We start from the raw sequence: 15,678 nt of genomic DNA on the forward strand, positions 1-15,678 counted from the left end.
ATAGACATATAATAATACATTTTTGACCTGACCTTCACTTCAATGCAGTTTTGTTTGTGTTAGTTTACTTTTATACTTTAAGCACTTCTGAACTCATTACTATTATACTTTTAGTGAAATAAAACGTTTGAGTTTATACTTCAACTTATTTGAAAGTCTGTTTAAACATTGATAGCTATAGTTCTACTTAACTAAGGAACATGAATACTTTTGACACCTCTGTCCAAATGTGAAGCTTTTCCCACCAACATTTTCCTGTCGCCAATGATAGTATCTTGCTTTATGATCCTCCTCCCATTTATTTCCCCACTTAAACAGAATTTCAGACTTTATTTTATTTTTGGCTTCTTCCGTCCCTATTACAGTATTTAACGCCATATGGTCTGTTACCAGCGTTTTCTTCTGTATTTTATCTGCCGCCACCTTGCCTCTAACACAACTTTGCAACCTACCAACATTGACTGACGTAACATTTTTTCCTATTCAGAGAGGTATGGACAATTCTGAGCATCCAGGCATTTCTGTTGATACAGAAACTAAATGTTCATTTAATGTTACTGTATGGCCCCTGAATGTCAAAGAAAATGCATAAATATAGTGAAGCGAGTGCAATGGCAGCTAACCAAGACAGCAGTGCTTTGTAGTGAACACTTCTTAAGTGGAAACAATCGTTCTCGCTTGTCATAAAATGTGACTTCTATTCTACTTATTTTAGGCTTTAATCAGCTCGTATAATCAGAGTGGCCTAATGTTTTATTCTTTTCAGTGAGTGGAGAGTTTGTTTTCATCAAATTGACCACCATCTTTACTTGTGACATAATTTTGACGTAAGACTGAAATTGTCAATATGTTTAAGTACACCTGCATGCATTAGCCTTTCTATGTAAGGTGGCCTCTATTTGATTAGCCAACTGACATGGGATGATAATTAATACACAGAATGTGTATTTTGTGTGAGCATTAAACCTATTTAGTAGTTCTAAATTAGTATTTAGCATGCAATACCGAATTCGTGCCTAGAAATGAATACATTGTGCCCAAAAGTTAGGAATGAGTAACCATGATATAATTTTATTCCACCATATGGCAGTAATAAAGTAAACATGTTTTATAATTAGATGAGACCCCTGAAACATCATACTCAACCACAACGTTGTGCAAGAAATAGTTAGTTTTTTTGTTTGTTTTTTTTCAAAAGTAATACTAGTATAGTCCCGTCCCGTCCCACCATAGCCCAGAGAAATCCCTCGAAGATATATGGGGAGCGATGACAACTTAAAGTTGTAATTAAATACGAGAACATTGTTAAATCGAGTAGTTGAATAAATGGTGAACATTGTAAAAGCAGCTCAGGTAAAAAATACATCAGCTTGTATAGTTAGTCAGTTTTACATTTGGGTAGTCAAACGATAATCATTCGGCGGGAAAGTGGCAGACCTGGCAACCCGCGCTAGATTAGCTTCACTTTTCTGCTGCGCGCTAATTGTGCCAGCCCATCGCGCGCAGCTTGTGACGCAGCAACGCCAGAATACACTTGTTCGTAAAACTCACCTCACCTGCCAGGACAGATATTTTCACAGTACGGTATGCATATCTATGTCTAAATTGTTTTGTTTTTAAGTTTCCGTGACAATGAAGTTCTGTCGCATAATTGTTAATGTGTCAAGGACAAATTAACTTTCAAGGTTACTTTGGCTAGTTTAAGCTAAATAGGCGCCAGTAAAAGGCCTACATGTGTCCGCTCGTTTCTGTGAAATGACTATTTGTGTTTTTTGTTTATGGTGACTATTGCTGAGTCGGAGGCTTCAGTTGTAGAAGACCGCCGTCGTTGCAGGGCCTAGCTTTTATACTCGAAGACTTTTGTGGCTGGAAGGCCGAGTTAAGCAAAGCACATGTTTTCCACGTTTTACGTTTCTAGGTTGCTCACAAGAAGGTCGATTCCACAAAATGCGTTGAAGCTATACAACCGCATATATACGTAAAATAACTTGAGGTCTTAATTATCAAATTTTCCCGAATAAAAAATCCAGTCCCATTATTTTAGGCCTGTTGCCCCGTGTTCCAGTAAATGTCTTAGACCATCTGTGCCTTTTTAGTTCCAGTTCTGTAATTTTGTATTTGTTTCAGGTGAATTAAAATGGATTCTTTCGATGAACAGGTGAGCTTGCTTGATTTTCCAACTTTCTGACAAGTTTTTGCTCATTATGCGCCATCGTCATGCTCATGTTGTAATTAACACTGAATTTGTCTATTGTGAATGTTTGCAGGAATTTGGAACCAGCACCTCCCAAGTTCACAGTATGTCAACTTAGCATATTTGTAGTGTAGGAAAGCACATTGCATATTTGTAGTGTAGGAAAGCACATTACAAGTTTTTAAATATTGCTGTTCATCACCGGTCAGCTTCCAATGCATGCTTTAAATTCATACTAGAGTCAGGCCTTTGTGCCGACAAGATGACTTCCTGAATATGCATAACTGGTTGCGTGTAAATTTAAGCCAAAAGTTCATACTGTACAGCAAATCCAGACTTTACTAACTTCTTTTATTTGGTGGGCAGCATTCTAATTTTGAGGATTTTTTTGGGGTTTATCCCATGGACCTTAAAGGGGAAGTCTAACCTAATTTTTTTGCATCAAAATGTTCTATGTGCCTTCACTTGTCTAAACATGTCATTCTGATTAATAGTGCATTTGGAATATAAATTAAGATGCAAAAAACTTTAAATTTTAGTTTAACCATATCTTAGAATGGGTTGTATGGTCTTTTAGGAAAGATAAATTGATTAAAAAAAACTACTGTAATTTAATTTTGAAGACAATAATCCTGGTGTTCATCCCCATCCGAGAATAAAGGTAGGCTTTCAATTATCAGCAGGATGACCCCGGGACCTACCAAATATGTCGTATCCCAGACTGTTGGTCTCAAATATTGCTTTGAGCTGCTGTTGTCCGACTCCATTGTTACCACTGTGCTAAATTTGAAGTGGGCACAAGACTCGACCGCTGTGAACGAGACAAACTGACTAGAGAGGTTTGGTGCCTGTGGGTGAAGTAACGGACGCTAGTGTATAATCCAAGCCCTTTCAAACAGTATATGGCAAGCAAGCCATCAGAATATGGTATAACGATATGGGTAATGTGCTTGGATAAGTTATGACTTTGGAAGAAAAAAAAGCAAGCCTGCAAATGTTCTTGTTAAGTCAGAAGAACACTGGTAAACATGTAGGAAAACATCTGACTTGGGACATTGTGAACATGTCAAGTGCAATTTGCATGGTGCATCATAAAAAGTGTTACTTTTTCTAATAAATAAATCTGCTTTTTAAAGCCAAGTTCTTTAACATTGACCCAAAGTACCTTATAAAAAACAGTGTACAGAACTGAGTGTCATCTCATTATGTACTATATGAAAAATGTATATATAGTTTTTTTTTACTTGCTTTCAAATGTGTAAGATCAGAACGAGGCACATTTGCCACTATAAACATGGGAATTAAAAAATGGTAACATTCACTAGAACGTAAAATCTAACACAAGCAGCAACAATATTTAACTATCCCGATTTTCATGGTGATGCTTATTGGAATGTTCATTTCTGACCGGGAACACAAAATTGTACAACGTGAAATGAACACAAGGTTTAATTCCGATGTTGAACAATCATATCACTTATGTTGTCTTAGCATTTAGCATGCCTTTTTCTGATGCTTTTTTTTTTTTTACTCCGTCCTTTTTGTGAGAATTGCACTTATTTGCCGTTGTAGTATGAGAAACATATTAAGTTGCATCCCGAGTTTTATTTCGTCTAAGATAGTTTTGTCCCTCAGCGTATTTTTGATTTAAAAAAAAAAGTCTACTTTTTATGAGCGTATCAGGTTTTTTGTTTTTAATTTCACCTGTGCAGTACACATTTTACCAGGGATTGTAATTTATAGCTATGATGTTTCACAAAGAAAAAAAATCCACCTGTTGCTGAAATTTACGCTTAATTCTTCAAGATTACTTAATACGTTACTATTTTACATTGTATAGTATGTATTCTTTATATTATTTTGAAAACCTGATGCTCTAGAGAAAAAACAAGGGCCAGCTAGTTTAGTGCAATTCGTGAAAGAAAATATCTAGAAGTTTAATTTGATCTCTGATTCAAAACAAACAAAAATAAAACTTAATTTGTTGACCAGTGTTAAAACTGTGGTTCTCGGTTTTACGATGCATTGTGTTCCAAAAAGGCACAAAATGCAATTTTTGAATGTCAAACTGCGACAGTTTATTTCAAGCCTTTTTCCATTGACATTATTTGCTTCATAGGTCGTGGCAGAAGAGGAGGAGGATTCAAGAGTTCGTTTTCTTCAGGTGGTGCTGCAATGCTTTGCAACTACACTATAATGATGAGGAATCTTAGTATACTTAAGGATGCAGTGTGTCCCACTTGGGTCCTCTCTACCTTTTCTTGGGCGTTGGAACATTACTACTGGAATTTATTATGAGAAACCCTGCTATCCAGTGGCTAATACTTAATGGAATTGAGCGAAGTTTTCATCACCCAAAAAGACTTTATAGATTTGCAATTTAGAAATTTAAATTAGATTTCGCTATTGTAAAATTAGACTTCACTTTATAGAAAATGTTTGCTATCAAACTGGTGGCCCAATCTTTTTTGAAAAGTAAACAAAATAAGCATAAATGGCGTTCTCCTTAATGAGAGATATTGGCAAAGTTTGTGTGGTATACAAAAGTCTACACCATTTGCATCTCCTGCAGCAGTCATCATGGGTGTAAAAAAAAAAAACAGCTTTTCTTTGCTGTGGTAATTTGTGCCAAATACATCACCCTTATTTATGGATTTTCTTAACAGACAGTAAGAGAAAATACAGCTGTTAGTGCTGCTATTGCATATATATTTGAAGTGTCAACAAATGCAACTGCCATCTTGTGACACTTTGTTACCAAAATATTGTTACGTATACTACACATACAATATATTCGCAAATGTAGCTGTGATTGGGCAAGGAGCCGGTAAAATTTATTTCTACTTTGCTTTATATCAATTGTTGTTACGGTTTTTTTTTTTTCTTCCCTAAATTAGTATTTACTATAACCATACAAATTGATTTCCCTTGTGAGTGAACTAGCAAATTCAGATATTACTCATTATTATTATTACCACTTGCTATGTATAGTATGCCTGCATGGGCATTTATCTAAATCGCCATATATTATATATAAAAAAAAGCCAAGATTTATTTTTAAGACCACAGCATAATTTGTTTTGTCATAAGGACTGATGACAACAGGAATGGTAATGTTTTTCCTACATTCCTAATTTGTTTGAAGGGTTTCTGTTAATTTTTAAATGTGCTTTAGAAATGGACAGCTGGAATAGTCATGGAGGAGAGAGAGGAGCTTACAGAGCAAGAGGCAGAGGTGAGGCGTGTTCAAATGATGAAAGTTTGTCCATTTATATACTTCTGCATATCTTGACCCTGTTCTGACGTGTGTTCATTCAGGTCGAGGTTTTGGTGGAAACGATCAGAACCAATTCAACGGTGCTCTTAATTTATTATTCCTCAATTTTACACAATGTGCTTCTAATTTAAATGTTCTGCATTAAACAGGCGCAAGTGATTCAACCCGGGAAAATGGTAGGTTGGGCTTAACTTTTTTTTTTCTCTTTTCCTTGTGCAATAAGTATAGGTTAAAGCATGTACTCACTACTCTCTTTATGCTTAACTACTGTTTAACTGTTGGTGAATGTAATTTTGCTGGTATTTTTATGTATTTTTTCCCCATTGAATGTTGCTTTTCCAGTTTGCCATTTCCTATTGAAATTAGAGATGTCCCATTATTTTATGAACATTTAAAATTCTTAAAGATACAAAATAATCCAAATGTGCAAATTCCTTGCCAAATAGAACAGCAATCGCTTAGTTTTACATTACACGAAGGTAAATTAAATGTGTGCGATCCAAAAAGTCTGCCCGCTAGACAGCATTGTCAAAGAGTTGAGAGAGCGTGAGAGTCAACGGGCAAGTTAGCCATTGTGACAGGTTTAAACGACATAACTTAAAATAGAAGTTTAATGAGTGTAAAGTATTTGGTGACAATGAAGCTTGTTCCCCACTGGTTGAATTTACCAAGGTCATAAGTCAGTCATAGTGTCCACTACTACATAGCTGCTTGGACTCTTAATTTGTAAACGTTTTGTTTACCTTTGTGTAAATGTGGTATCAAATAATCCCTCCGTGGTAACGCTCCTATTGGTTGTTCAACCAAATTTGTGCCATTTGCCTCCCCAGGCAATTACTTGAAACATATTTGTATAATGTATTAATGTAATGTAATTATAGAAGTTAACATTCTGTTAGTGCAACGGTCACAGCTAATGTGCCTGTATTGGCTAATTTGATGCTAAAAATGCAAGACTTTCAGTACAAAAAGCTGACATGTTACAAGTTCTGTGATTAATACTCATCGAGTTGTTCAATATGTGTCAGCAAAAAATCTACTTTTGTTTTGAGATTAACACTAAAAACAATTGGCACTGATTTGGTGGAATGGGCCGTATATGTATTTATACAACAACGTATAACATGTACACATTGATGTATGTATGTATTTCTATATTTGAGCTCCTATTTTTCAACGTATTGGATCAGTACAAGGGATTGTCAGATACTTAAAACTAAAGACTCAGACTCGGGTGCAACAAAAGCATGATCGGGACATCCCTGATTGAAATAAAATGCACCAAGCGCTAGAGGTTAAACTTTTCCTCAAAATGTGCGAGTAACTGTTTGGAGTGTCTTTGTCATCCTACTGAAATAGCAATTGATTTGAATGGCTATGTCCGTTAACGTTAGTATGTGACTCTCCACATTTCCTGTTGCTTTCCAGGATCGAACCAACCTCCATATTTGATGCCAATTTTTTTTTTTGTAATCTACTTGTCATTTTCTTTTATTCTGAACAGACTTCGGAGGCGAAAGACGAGGCAGAGGAGGCCATGGTGAAGGTATTTTGTGAGTAAAGTTTAATTTTTAATATAGATTAACCTTTTTTTTTTTCATTTCAAGGTCGTGGCAGAGGCGGCTATGGAGGAGGTACATGACAATTTGCATTTTTTTAAATTATTTTTTTTTTTAATGCTCTAATTTGTGTACATGTCTCAAATCTCTGCAGGGTACCGTGTAAAGAATGAAGAAATCCTCACCCAAGGTTGTAAAGTTTTTAGGTGTGAGTCTTCAGGCATGCCACAGATGTGATGTTTGACTTTCCCTTCTCCCCCAGCCAATAATGCATATACTAAGGAGTCAGATGCAGAAAACCCGGATGGTAGTGTCCGTAAGTTGAGGAGGTTATGTTTTTTAGAAGTTTTTCATAGTGTGATGGTGCTTGTAATGAACGGCTGTCTCCACTTTAACCCACAGGACCTAAAGTCACCTATGTTCCTCCAGCCCTCTCGGAAGATGAGGACTCTGTGTTTGCACACTATCAGCAAGGCATTAATTTTGATAAGTATGACGACATCATCGTAGATGTTAGTGGAACCAATCCACTGCCTGCCATAATGGTAAGATTTTCTGAATCCCTTAAAAATCCAATCTTGATCTGTTATATACCGGTAAGCATCGGACCATATTTCCTTATAGACTTTTGCTGAGGCAACCTTGTGTGAATCCCTGCGAAAAAATGTCAGCAAATCTGGTTATTCGAAGCCCACACCAGTTCAAAAGCATGCCATTCCGATCATCTCTGCTGGTCGAGATCTCATGGCCTGTGCTCAGACCGGATCTGGAAAAACGGTAAAGGAAGTGGTAGTTGTACCGTTTGTAGTCCTTTTTTGGTACAACGTGGCTCGACCCCTCATTGTGCTTGTCCCCTAGGCTGCATTCCTCCTTCCAATTTTGCAGCAGCTAATGGCAGACGGTGTGGCTGCCAGCAGCTTCGTTGAGCTGCAGGAGCCTGAGGTTATCATTGTTGCCCCAACCAGGGAGCTCATCAACCAGATTTTCCTGGAGGCCAGGAAGTTTGCTTACGGGTATCATCACGTTTCTCTCTCAACCTGTGCAATGTGTTGCTTGAACTTTGTTCACTTAGTCTTTGGTTTCACCAATCAGTAAAGTTTTTCCTTTGCAGATTTCCACCCATCTCAGAGCAATTGTTATTTAGCCAAGGCACACATATCAGGGCACACCATGCACACATTAAAATGAACTTTCTGTCATCTAGTTAAGGAGCATTTAAGCCTTCTGCCCGTCTGTAGCTGTCATAGATGAATGTAGTTAAATTTGCAATTTATACATTTTGATAATTATCCACAGCACACGTGATCTCTTACGCCACGCTGTAGCCGCTGAGTGGTTGGGAGTCGATGCATTAGGGTAGCAGCTCAGTGGTACTTGTACATAGTACGGCCACCTGATAGATGGCCATGACCCAAGTAGAATAACATGGGAACTGTACAATGTCTTTCCTTTCAACTAAGATGTATTTTTCTTGTGATGTGTAAAATTTCCAAATCCAGTGCCTCATTCAATCTGTACATGGGATTAACGTGCAGACAAATGTCACACTGTTTGCCAAATCAGAATTATTCATTGCAAACTGATTTGTCAAAGCTGCAATGAAATGAACTGATTGATGGAATTTCTATTTCATGATCACTCCTGTTGCAGGACATGTGTGCGTCCAGTGGTTGTGTATGGCGGAGTGAACACTGGATTTCAGCTAAAAGAAATTTCTAAGGGCTGCAACATTGTGTGTGGAACGCCAGGGAGATTGCTGGATGTAATTGGACGTGGACGGGTAAACTGATCAAATGCACTCACAAATTTTGCTTTTTAAGCATAAATGGGAGTTTGTCTAGAAAGAAACACTGCGTGGGCCGCAGCTTAATTTTGGCAGTCCCTATTTTGATGGGACCAAAAAAACGCATCCTAAAGGTTGGATTTTCGTTAAATCGACTGCATTATCTAATGGTAAATTGAATCCAATCAAGGAAAATCTGGATATGTTCTACAACTGTAGACCACTACAACAATACCCCACCCTGCCATAAATTTCAAATTGGGCTATAGTGTGGTATATCTTCTAAATGATGCAATTCCTAACAATGCAGAACCAAAGTTCCCCAACATAATTACTTAAATCCACAACTTTATTTGCCATGTTTACTTGTGACATACAAGGGGTTTTTGGTTCTGATCTTACATTGATATCACGGAATTTGTTTCACTAACCTACACTGATGAAGTATTTAAGTCATCATTACTGCTACGTTTTTATGACAAATACTTTTGAAATATTGTACATTTCGACCATAGTGAACCGAGAACCCCATGTTCATGCAAAATACGAGTCAATTTCTGACTGGCTTATTGCAATTTCTATGTTGAGCTCCGCCATAGTTGCCTTGGAATGACGTCACACTTCCCGGTTTGTTGCTCGGCAGAATCTCACTTCGAGAAAACATACTTCTTTTGACAAATACACCAAATAAAAAAAAAATATTTCTTGTTTTATTTGTATTATGTTTAACTCCTTTACTTGTGACATTAAAAAAATAATTTGGCATTATCTGAATTTACTTCACACTAGGTCATGAATACAATACAACTTAATTTATATAGCGCATTTCACAACAGCTAGAGCTGTAACAAAGTGCCTTCCATGTGGTGTAATATAAATTAACAGGAAATTAGAAGTGTATCTTGTATATTTGAGCGGGTTTATAACACCTGGGTTGCAGATCGGGCTCTCCAAGCTGCGGTATTTGGTTCTGGATGAGGCCGACAGGATGTTGGATATGGGCTTTGAGCCGGACATGCGCCGCCTGGTTAGTTCGCCCGGGATGCCCCCCAAAGAGAACCGCCAGACTCTGCTGTTTAGCGCTACCTACCCAGAAGACATCCAGAGGTCTGTCTCATGTCATTAAGGTGGTGTCAAAGTTGTTAAGTTGTTTGAATAAACAAACAGCACATTTGAACATTGCTCTGAGTTTTTAAACGATCGCAATGAAGCAGTGTCCATGCTAAGTGCATTTCTAAATGCACCCATGATTAAGGAATGAAAATTTTAGGTGGTCTCAGTATTTCTAAAATTTCCCAAAATAAATACGACTTATGTTTTTTTTTTTTTTTCGTGATGCATTTTGCCTGGCATGACTTGCAGTAGGGAAAAATATGATGTTAAAATTCTGCAAGATTTGGCAATTTTTAAATCAGTTAAAAAGTTTGACATTCTGCCAAAATGATCACTCGGGGTTCCCGCAGGGTTTTAAAAAGTCTTAAAAGCATTTAATTTGAGGATTTGGAATTAAAACATTAAAAAGGCTTGAATTTTTATATCTGGGTATTGTTTACTCTGCTAGGGCTCTTGGCTGCTCTCAAATTTCACACTGTGCAACTGGCGACAAGGGATTCATTTTCCTGCATTCGATTACTCGTCTGTGTGTGTACAAGGAGTAAAAGTGCAAATATCAATGACATGTTTTCCAGAAAACATATTAAGACTCCTTATATTCAAAATATGGAATTAGTAACTAGGAAAACAATAAATTAATATAAAAATAATCATAAATAAAACTTCAATGTTTGTCCAGCATCGGTCGTGAGTTCAATCCCGGATCCGGCCTTCCTGTGTGGAGTTTGCATGTTCTCCCCGTGCCTGCGTGGGTTTCCTCCGGGGTACTCCGGTTTCCTCCCACATTCCAAAAACATGCATGGCAGGTCGATTGAACACTCTAAATTACCCCTAGGTATGAGTGTGAGCGCGGACGGTTGGATGGTTGTTCGTCTCTGTGTGCCCTGCAATTGGCTGGCAACCAGTTCCGGGTGTGTCCCCCCGCCTACTGCCCGAAGATAGCTGGGATAGGCTCCAGCACCCCCTGCCCACCTAGTGAGGAGAACTGGAATTGAAAATGGATGAATGTTTGTCAAACTGCTGAGATTTGCACCTGTACTTGGCTTACTTCTTCATTCTGTATCAGTGCCGTCGTGATGTCATGTGAGGAGACTACTCAATATGCTGTAGTCTTACATTGTACACGCATGAAACTTTTGAGAAACAACAAATGTACGGATGGCAACCAGTTCAGGGTGTACCTTGTCTAATGCCCAAAGACGGCTGAAATAGGCTCCAACATGCCCATGATCACTAACCACTGTTTTTGTGGGGACTGTAATAATCACTTAATCATATTACCTTGTTGTCTATGCATTTGATGTTCATACGTAACTATTTTTAACAGAAAAAAAATCAGCCTTTTTCAGAATGTGAGCTCAACACTTGTTCGTTTCAAGCATTTCACTCTCACCACTTGAGAAGTTAATTTTTTATTTACTTGATTAAAGGTTGGCCGCCGACTTCCTCAAAACGGACTATTTGTTCCTGGCTGTTGGAATAGTAGGCGGGGCTTGTAGTGATGTTGAGCAGACATTTGTCCAAGTCGCCAAGTTCTCAAAGAGAGAGCAGCTTCTTGACCTTCTTAAGACCACTGGTAAAAAAAAAAATACAAATACAAATTCTCTCTGCTTTGTCAATATTCTTGGTAGTAACGACTGCTGGCATTTGCAGGAAAGGACCGCACAATGGTCTTTGTGGAGACTAAGAGACAAGCTGATTTCATTGCGACTTTCCTGTGCCAAGAGAAACTTCCCACGACCAGCATTCACGGGCAAGCTTTGCATCCTTCCATATCACGTCTGCTCGCTTCCAGTGCAACTTGTAACGGATTGTGAATGCGTGTTCACGTCACAGGGATCGCGAACAGCGGGAACGAGAGCAGGCCTTGGCCGACTTCAAGAGCGGCAAATGCCCCATCCTCGTTGCTACGTCGGTTGCTGCCCGCGGCCTGGACATTCCAGACGTGCAGCATGTGGTGAACTTTGACCTCCCCAACAACATTGATGAATATGTCCACCGCATTGGCAGAACCGGCCGCTGTGGTAATATTGGCAGAGCAGTGTCTTTCTACGATCCAGACGGTGACAGTCAGCTGGCTCCTTCCTTGGTCACAATCCTGTCCAAGGTTAGGAACATCACTCAACAAACTCGGCTCTATGTTGCCCAGTTGTGTTCCTTTTTTAATTGTCTTTTCTGTATTAAGGTTAATGTCATGAAAATTCACGAATTGTCATTGTTGTTCAATTCATTTTTTTTCTGTAAATTGTTCCTTTTGGCTCCATTGTGAACACTTGGCCAACTGAAACCCATGAAAACTAAATTTTATAGTTAATGAGATTGAATCAATTTTAGTAAAATGGAATTCATTCCAATGTTGTAAGAAGATAAGATTTATTGACTGTTTGGAAATGGATTAGATGTGTATTGGTTAATCTCAGAACTTGTTTTATCCTGACAGCTTTTTTACACTAAAACTTTTAGTGGGTTTTTAGCATAAAATTAGCAAAATGCATAAACTGTAGCCGTGACCTTTGCACGAACTGAATGCTCACTTTTATCAATGTGCAGGATGCTTCGCAAAATGTATTTTTGTGTAATTGCTTGGTGAAGTTTGTCACTGATTTGGCCCAAAGAATGAGGGACTCTTTTGTTTGACACATTTAATTTAATAAGCAAAACATTTACATTATTTATAAGATTGAGCAGGCTAAAATGAAGAGCCCACGCAGCTATGTATTTAGGTACATGCCTGATTTGTCTCATCAAAAAACAACACAATTGATTTATGACATTGTACAAGGGGAAGTCAAACCCCAAAATATTCAACGCGTCCATTCATGACTCACCTGTTTTCTAAAGCTGAGCCACGATTGGTCGTTAGCTACGACTCTGTGCAACATGGACATGTTGATCGGATCAGGCTTTATTTGTTGTTGACGACAGGCCCAACAAGAAGTGCCATCATGGCTGGAGGAGTCTGCATTCAGTGGAGGGGCCACCAGCTTTATCCAGGCCAACAAGAGCTTTGCGGCTTCTGACTCCAGGAAGGTAGTCTCTTATTTGGGCTTTTATTTTTTTGTACACAATCCACACCCCATATTTAAATGTCTTCATACTTTCCCTTAACTTTCTTCAGTTTCATCAGGCAGGAGGTGAAAGGGGCCAGTCAGTTCCTCAGGTTGCAGTTGATGATGATTGGGAGTAGAGGTGAAGGCACCCCCCTCCAAACTCTGACTTTAGTTGCATGAACGGTTCACTAGTGCCGTGTTGTTTTATCTCCAGATTTTTGTTTTTGAGTGAGGACCAAAAGGTTGTCACAGACCAAGTTTATAAGTGCATGTTTAAAGTGTTAATTTAGAGACATATTTGTGTTTGTGTAGTGTGTTTTCATCTGCAGGATGTAAAAATATTGCCTTTATTTTTTTAAGGAGTGTGTTATTCACCATTTAAACTGAAACTATGGTAATATTTGGGGGTGGGGGGGATGTGCCATTTAAGATCTGTTTTGTTCGTTGTCCATTTGGATGACCAATAAATCTTTGTTCAACGCAAAGAAAACTTTGAGTTAATATCTGAAAAATTACTTCTTTACAGCTGTGAAAACATTTTTTAGATTAAACCAAAGGCAGCGTAATGTGACTGTTGCTGTATTATGCAATAAACAAAACATTTGGCCGTTTGAATCAGTAACAAAGCTTTTGTCGCATTTTGTAGTTTTACTAAAGGGAACATTTGTGTAGAGGAATGAGATGTGGTGTGGTATGTGTGCGTGTTTGCACGTGTGTGTGCGTGCACGCCCTTGCATGTATGCGTCTTCAGCAGGGGTAGGGAACTCTGGTTTGTGAGAGCCATATCCTGCCCGTTTTAGATCTGTCCCTACTCCAAAAACACCTGATTCAAACGATTAGCACATCAACAAGCCCTGTAGAAGCCTGAAACGATCCTGTTTATTTGAATCAGGTGTGTTTGGAGTAGCGAGAGGTCTATAATGGGCAGTATATGGCTCTCAATGATTTGGAGTTCCCTACCCGTGGTCCACATTGTGTGTGGGCACGTGCATATTGAAAATTTGCGCTGCCACAAGTTATATATATACACATATATAATATGACATGTTTACATAAATGTTCAATTCACCTGAATGAAAAATCTAAAGTCTGTTTTAAAGGGGAAATCAACCCAATTAGTTGAAATATGTTCTATGTGCCTTACCCAGTCTAAATCTGGCGTTCTAATTAATGTGTTCGAGGAATAGTTGAGCAGCAAAATTCACCTGTTTTTAAATCATCTCGGGGTTGCCATTTTGCCGCTTTCTGTATCTGAAAATGACAGTTGCTCACGTAACCACCAATCATGGCTCACCTTTCTTCTCGTACTGAGCCATCATTGGTTGTTACCTGCGCAACCATAATGTCATTTTCAGACGGCAGCAAGCGGCAAAATGGCTACCCACTGACAGGTACAGCAAGGGGTGGGTTTTACTGCTTAACTCTTTTTCCTCAAATACAATATTAATCACAATCCTGTGTTTTGACTAGTAGGCCTGCATAGAACATACTCTTGGGATTTTAGGGGGTTGGATCACCCGTTAATGAAATACTATTTCATTCTTCCAGTCAACGTCAATGAAAATCATTACTTTCTCATCATGGCAAGCAAACAACATGGCAGATCATGCCGTCCTTGGCCATGGTTTCATGAAACACATAGTAAAATGCACACATGCCAACCTTGCACGCACATTCAATACAAAGAGGAACAAACCGAGGTAAAAGCGGCATTTAGAATTGTGAATAATTAAAAGACTTTAATGTCATGCGTGATTTGAATGAAAGTGACTGCAAAGAAAATGGCATTATCTAGAAATTTAAGATCACTTAAATGTTATTGCTTAGATTTGTTCCTGCTTGCTTGTGAGTTGATGGGCAATGTTGTGGATTTGTATGAGTGTTATTTCATAAATCTCTGACTGCATGGGCGGACTCGCCCATTAGGCTACGTATGGGCAGATGCTACAGGCAAAAGGGGACTCCAGAGGGCGCCAAAAAGATGGGGAGCAAAAATCACCTTGAATATGAGTACATTAGTTACATTAGTTTCTATTAACTCTTAAAACGTAAAAGATAGTCGGCCTATAGAGTCATTTGCAAAGCGACCTGCAATTGCCTTGATATATAGAGTGTGAATCCAAGTTTACCAACTTTGGAAAGATACCTTTTATCCACCTCTGTCCATCGTTTATTAAAGCATTCGAAAATGACTGTATCGTGACTTTTATCTTGTTTTAAGAAAACCCTCTCTAGAGAATTTTACAAATAAGTCAAATTGCATTCAACGAATGTTATTTTTATTCATAGTTTTTTTTTTATTTAAACTTTTACAAGGTATGTGCAAATGCGCACTTTTTTCAGGAGAGCTTGCCCCCAAAAATGTCTGCGCATGACACTCCCAATAAGATGAATAATATAACGTTATTTATTTATCTTTTTATCCATAAGAGAATAGTCGTTAAACCCCATACAATACATGTTCAAAACAACTGGAAAGATTGGTTTTATTTGTTTAAAAAATGAATACAAATATAAATCTTTCAAAACTGGTCAGAGAATGGGCAATCCCAAAAGAAACATCAGAAGTTAATTTTAAAGAAAAAGATGTGTCGGAGTCTTATATAAAACGTTGGGAAAACAACAACAACAAAATACGACATTCTTTGAAGAAGATGCCCCGCTTCCAGGTGACTCCGGAACATATTGAACGTTTTCCTCCA

The 15,678-nt window shown here is 38.2% G+C and overlaps 1 protein-coding gene across 1 annotated transcript; it reads left to right on the plus strand.

The window, feature by feature from the left end:
* The first annotated feature begins 1,451 nt into the window (after positions 1 to 1,451).
* On the plus strand, positions 1,452 to 13,602 carry ddx4 (DEAD (Asp-Glu-Ala-Asp) box polypeptide 4). The gene is made up of 21 exons (XM_088291177.1): positions 1,452 to 1,584; positions 2,128 to 2,158; positions 2,268 to 2,298; positions 4,314 to 4,358; positions 5,370 to 5,429; positions 5,513 to 5,551; positions 5,621 to 5,647; positions 6,976 to 7,017; positions 7,079 to 7,105; positions 7,185 to 7,220; positions 7,293 to 7,346; positions 7,433 to 7,575; positions 7,655 to 7,807; positions 7,889 to 8,043; positions 8,681 to 8,810; positions 9,754 to 9,920; positions 11,357 to 11,502; positions 11,580 to 11,679; positions 11,763 to 12,033; positions 12,852 to 12,956; positions 13,045 to 13,602. Exons 2-21 carry the CDS (start codon positions 2,138 to 2,140, stop codon positions 13,111 to 13,113), a joined length of 1,821 nt encoding a protein of 606 aa, XP_088147303.1. The 5' UTR covers positions 1,452 to 1,584; positions 2,128 to 2,137; the 3' UTR covers positions 13,114 to 13,602.
* The last annotated feature ends 2,076 nt before the right edge of the window (positions 13,603 to 15,678 follow it).

Source organism: Idiotropiscis lumnitzeri, chromosome 3 (assembly GCF_059441095.1).
Source record: "Idiotropiscis lumnitzeri isolate Australia: NSW breed Sydney's pygmy pipehorse chromosome 3, RoL_Ilum_1.0, whole genome shotgun sequence".
NCBI lineage: Eukaryota > Metazoa > Chordata > Actinopteri > Syngnathiformes > Syngnathidae > Idiotropiscis > Idiotropiscis lumnitzeri.

What these genes read in the sequence shown, in the direction of transcription:
- ddx4 (XM_088291177.1), top strand. Translation starts at nt 2,138, where the DNA reads ATGGATTCTTTCGATGAACAG. An exon ending in TGACCTTCTTAAGACCACTG is followed by an intron (nt 11,503 to 11,579) that starts GTAAAAAAAAAA and finishes TGGCATTTGCAG; the next exon opens with GAAAGGACCGCACAATGGTC. An exon ending in CGGCTTCTGACTCCAGGAAG is followed by an intron (nt 12,957 to 13,044) that starts GTAGTCTCTTAT and finishes AACTTTCTTCAG; the next exon opens with TTTCATCAGGCAGGAGGTGA.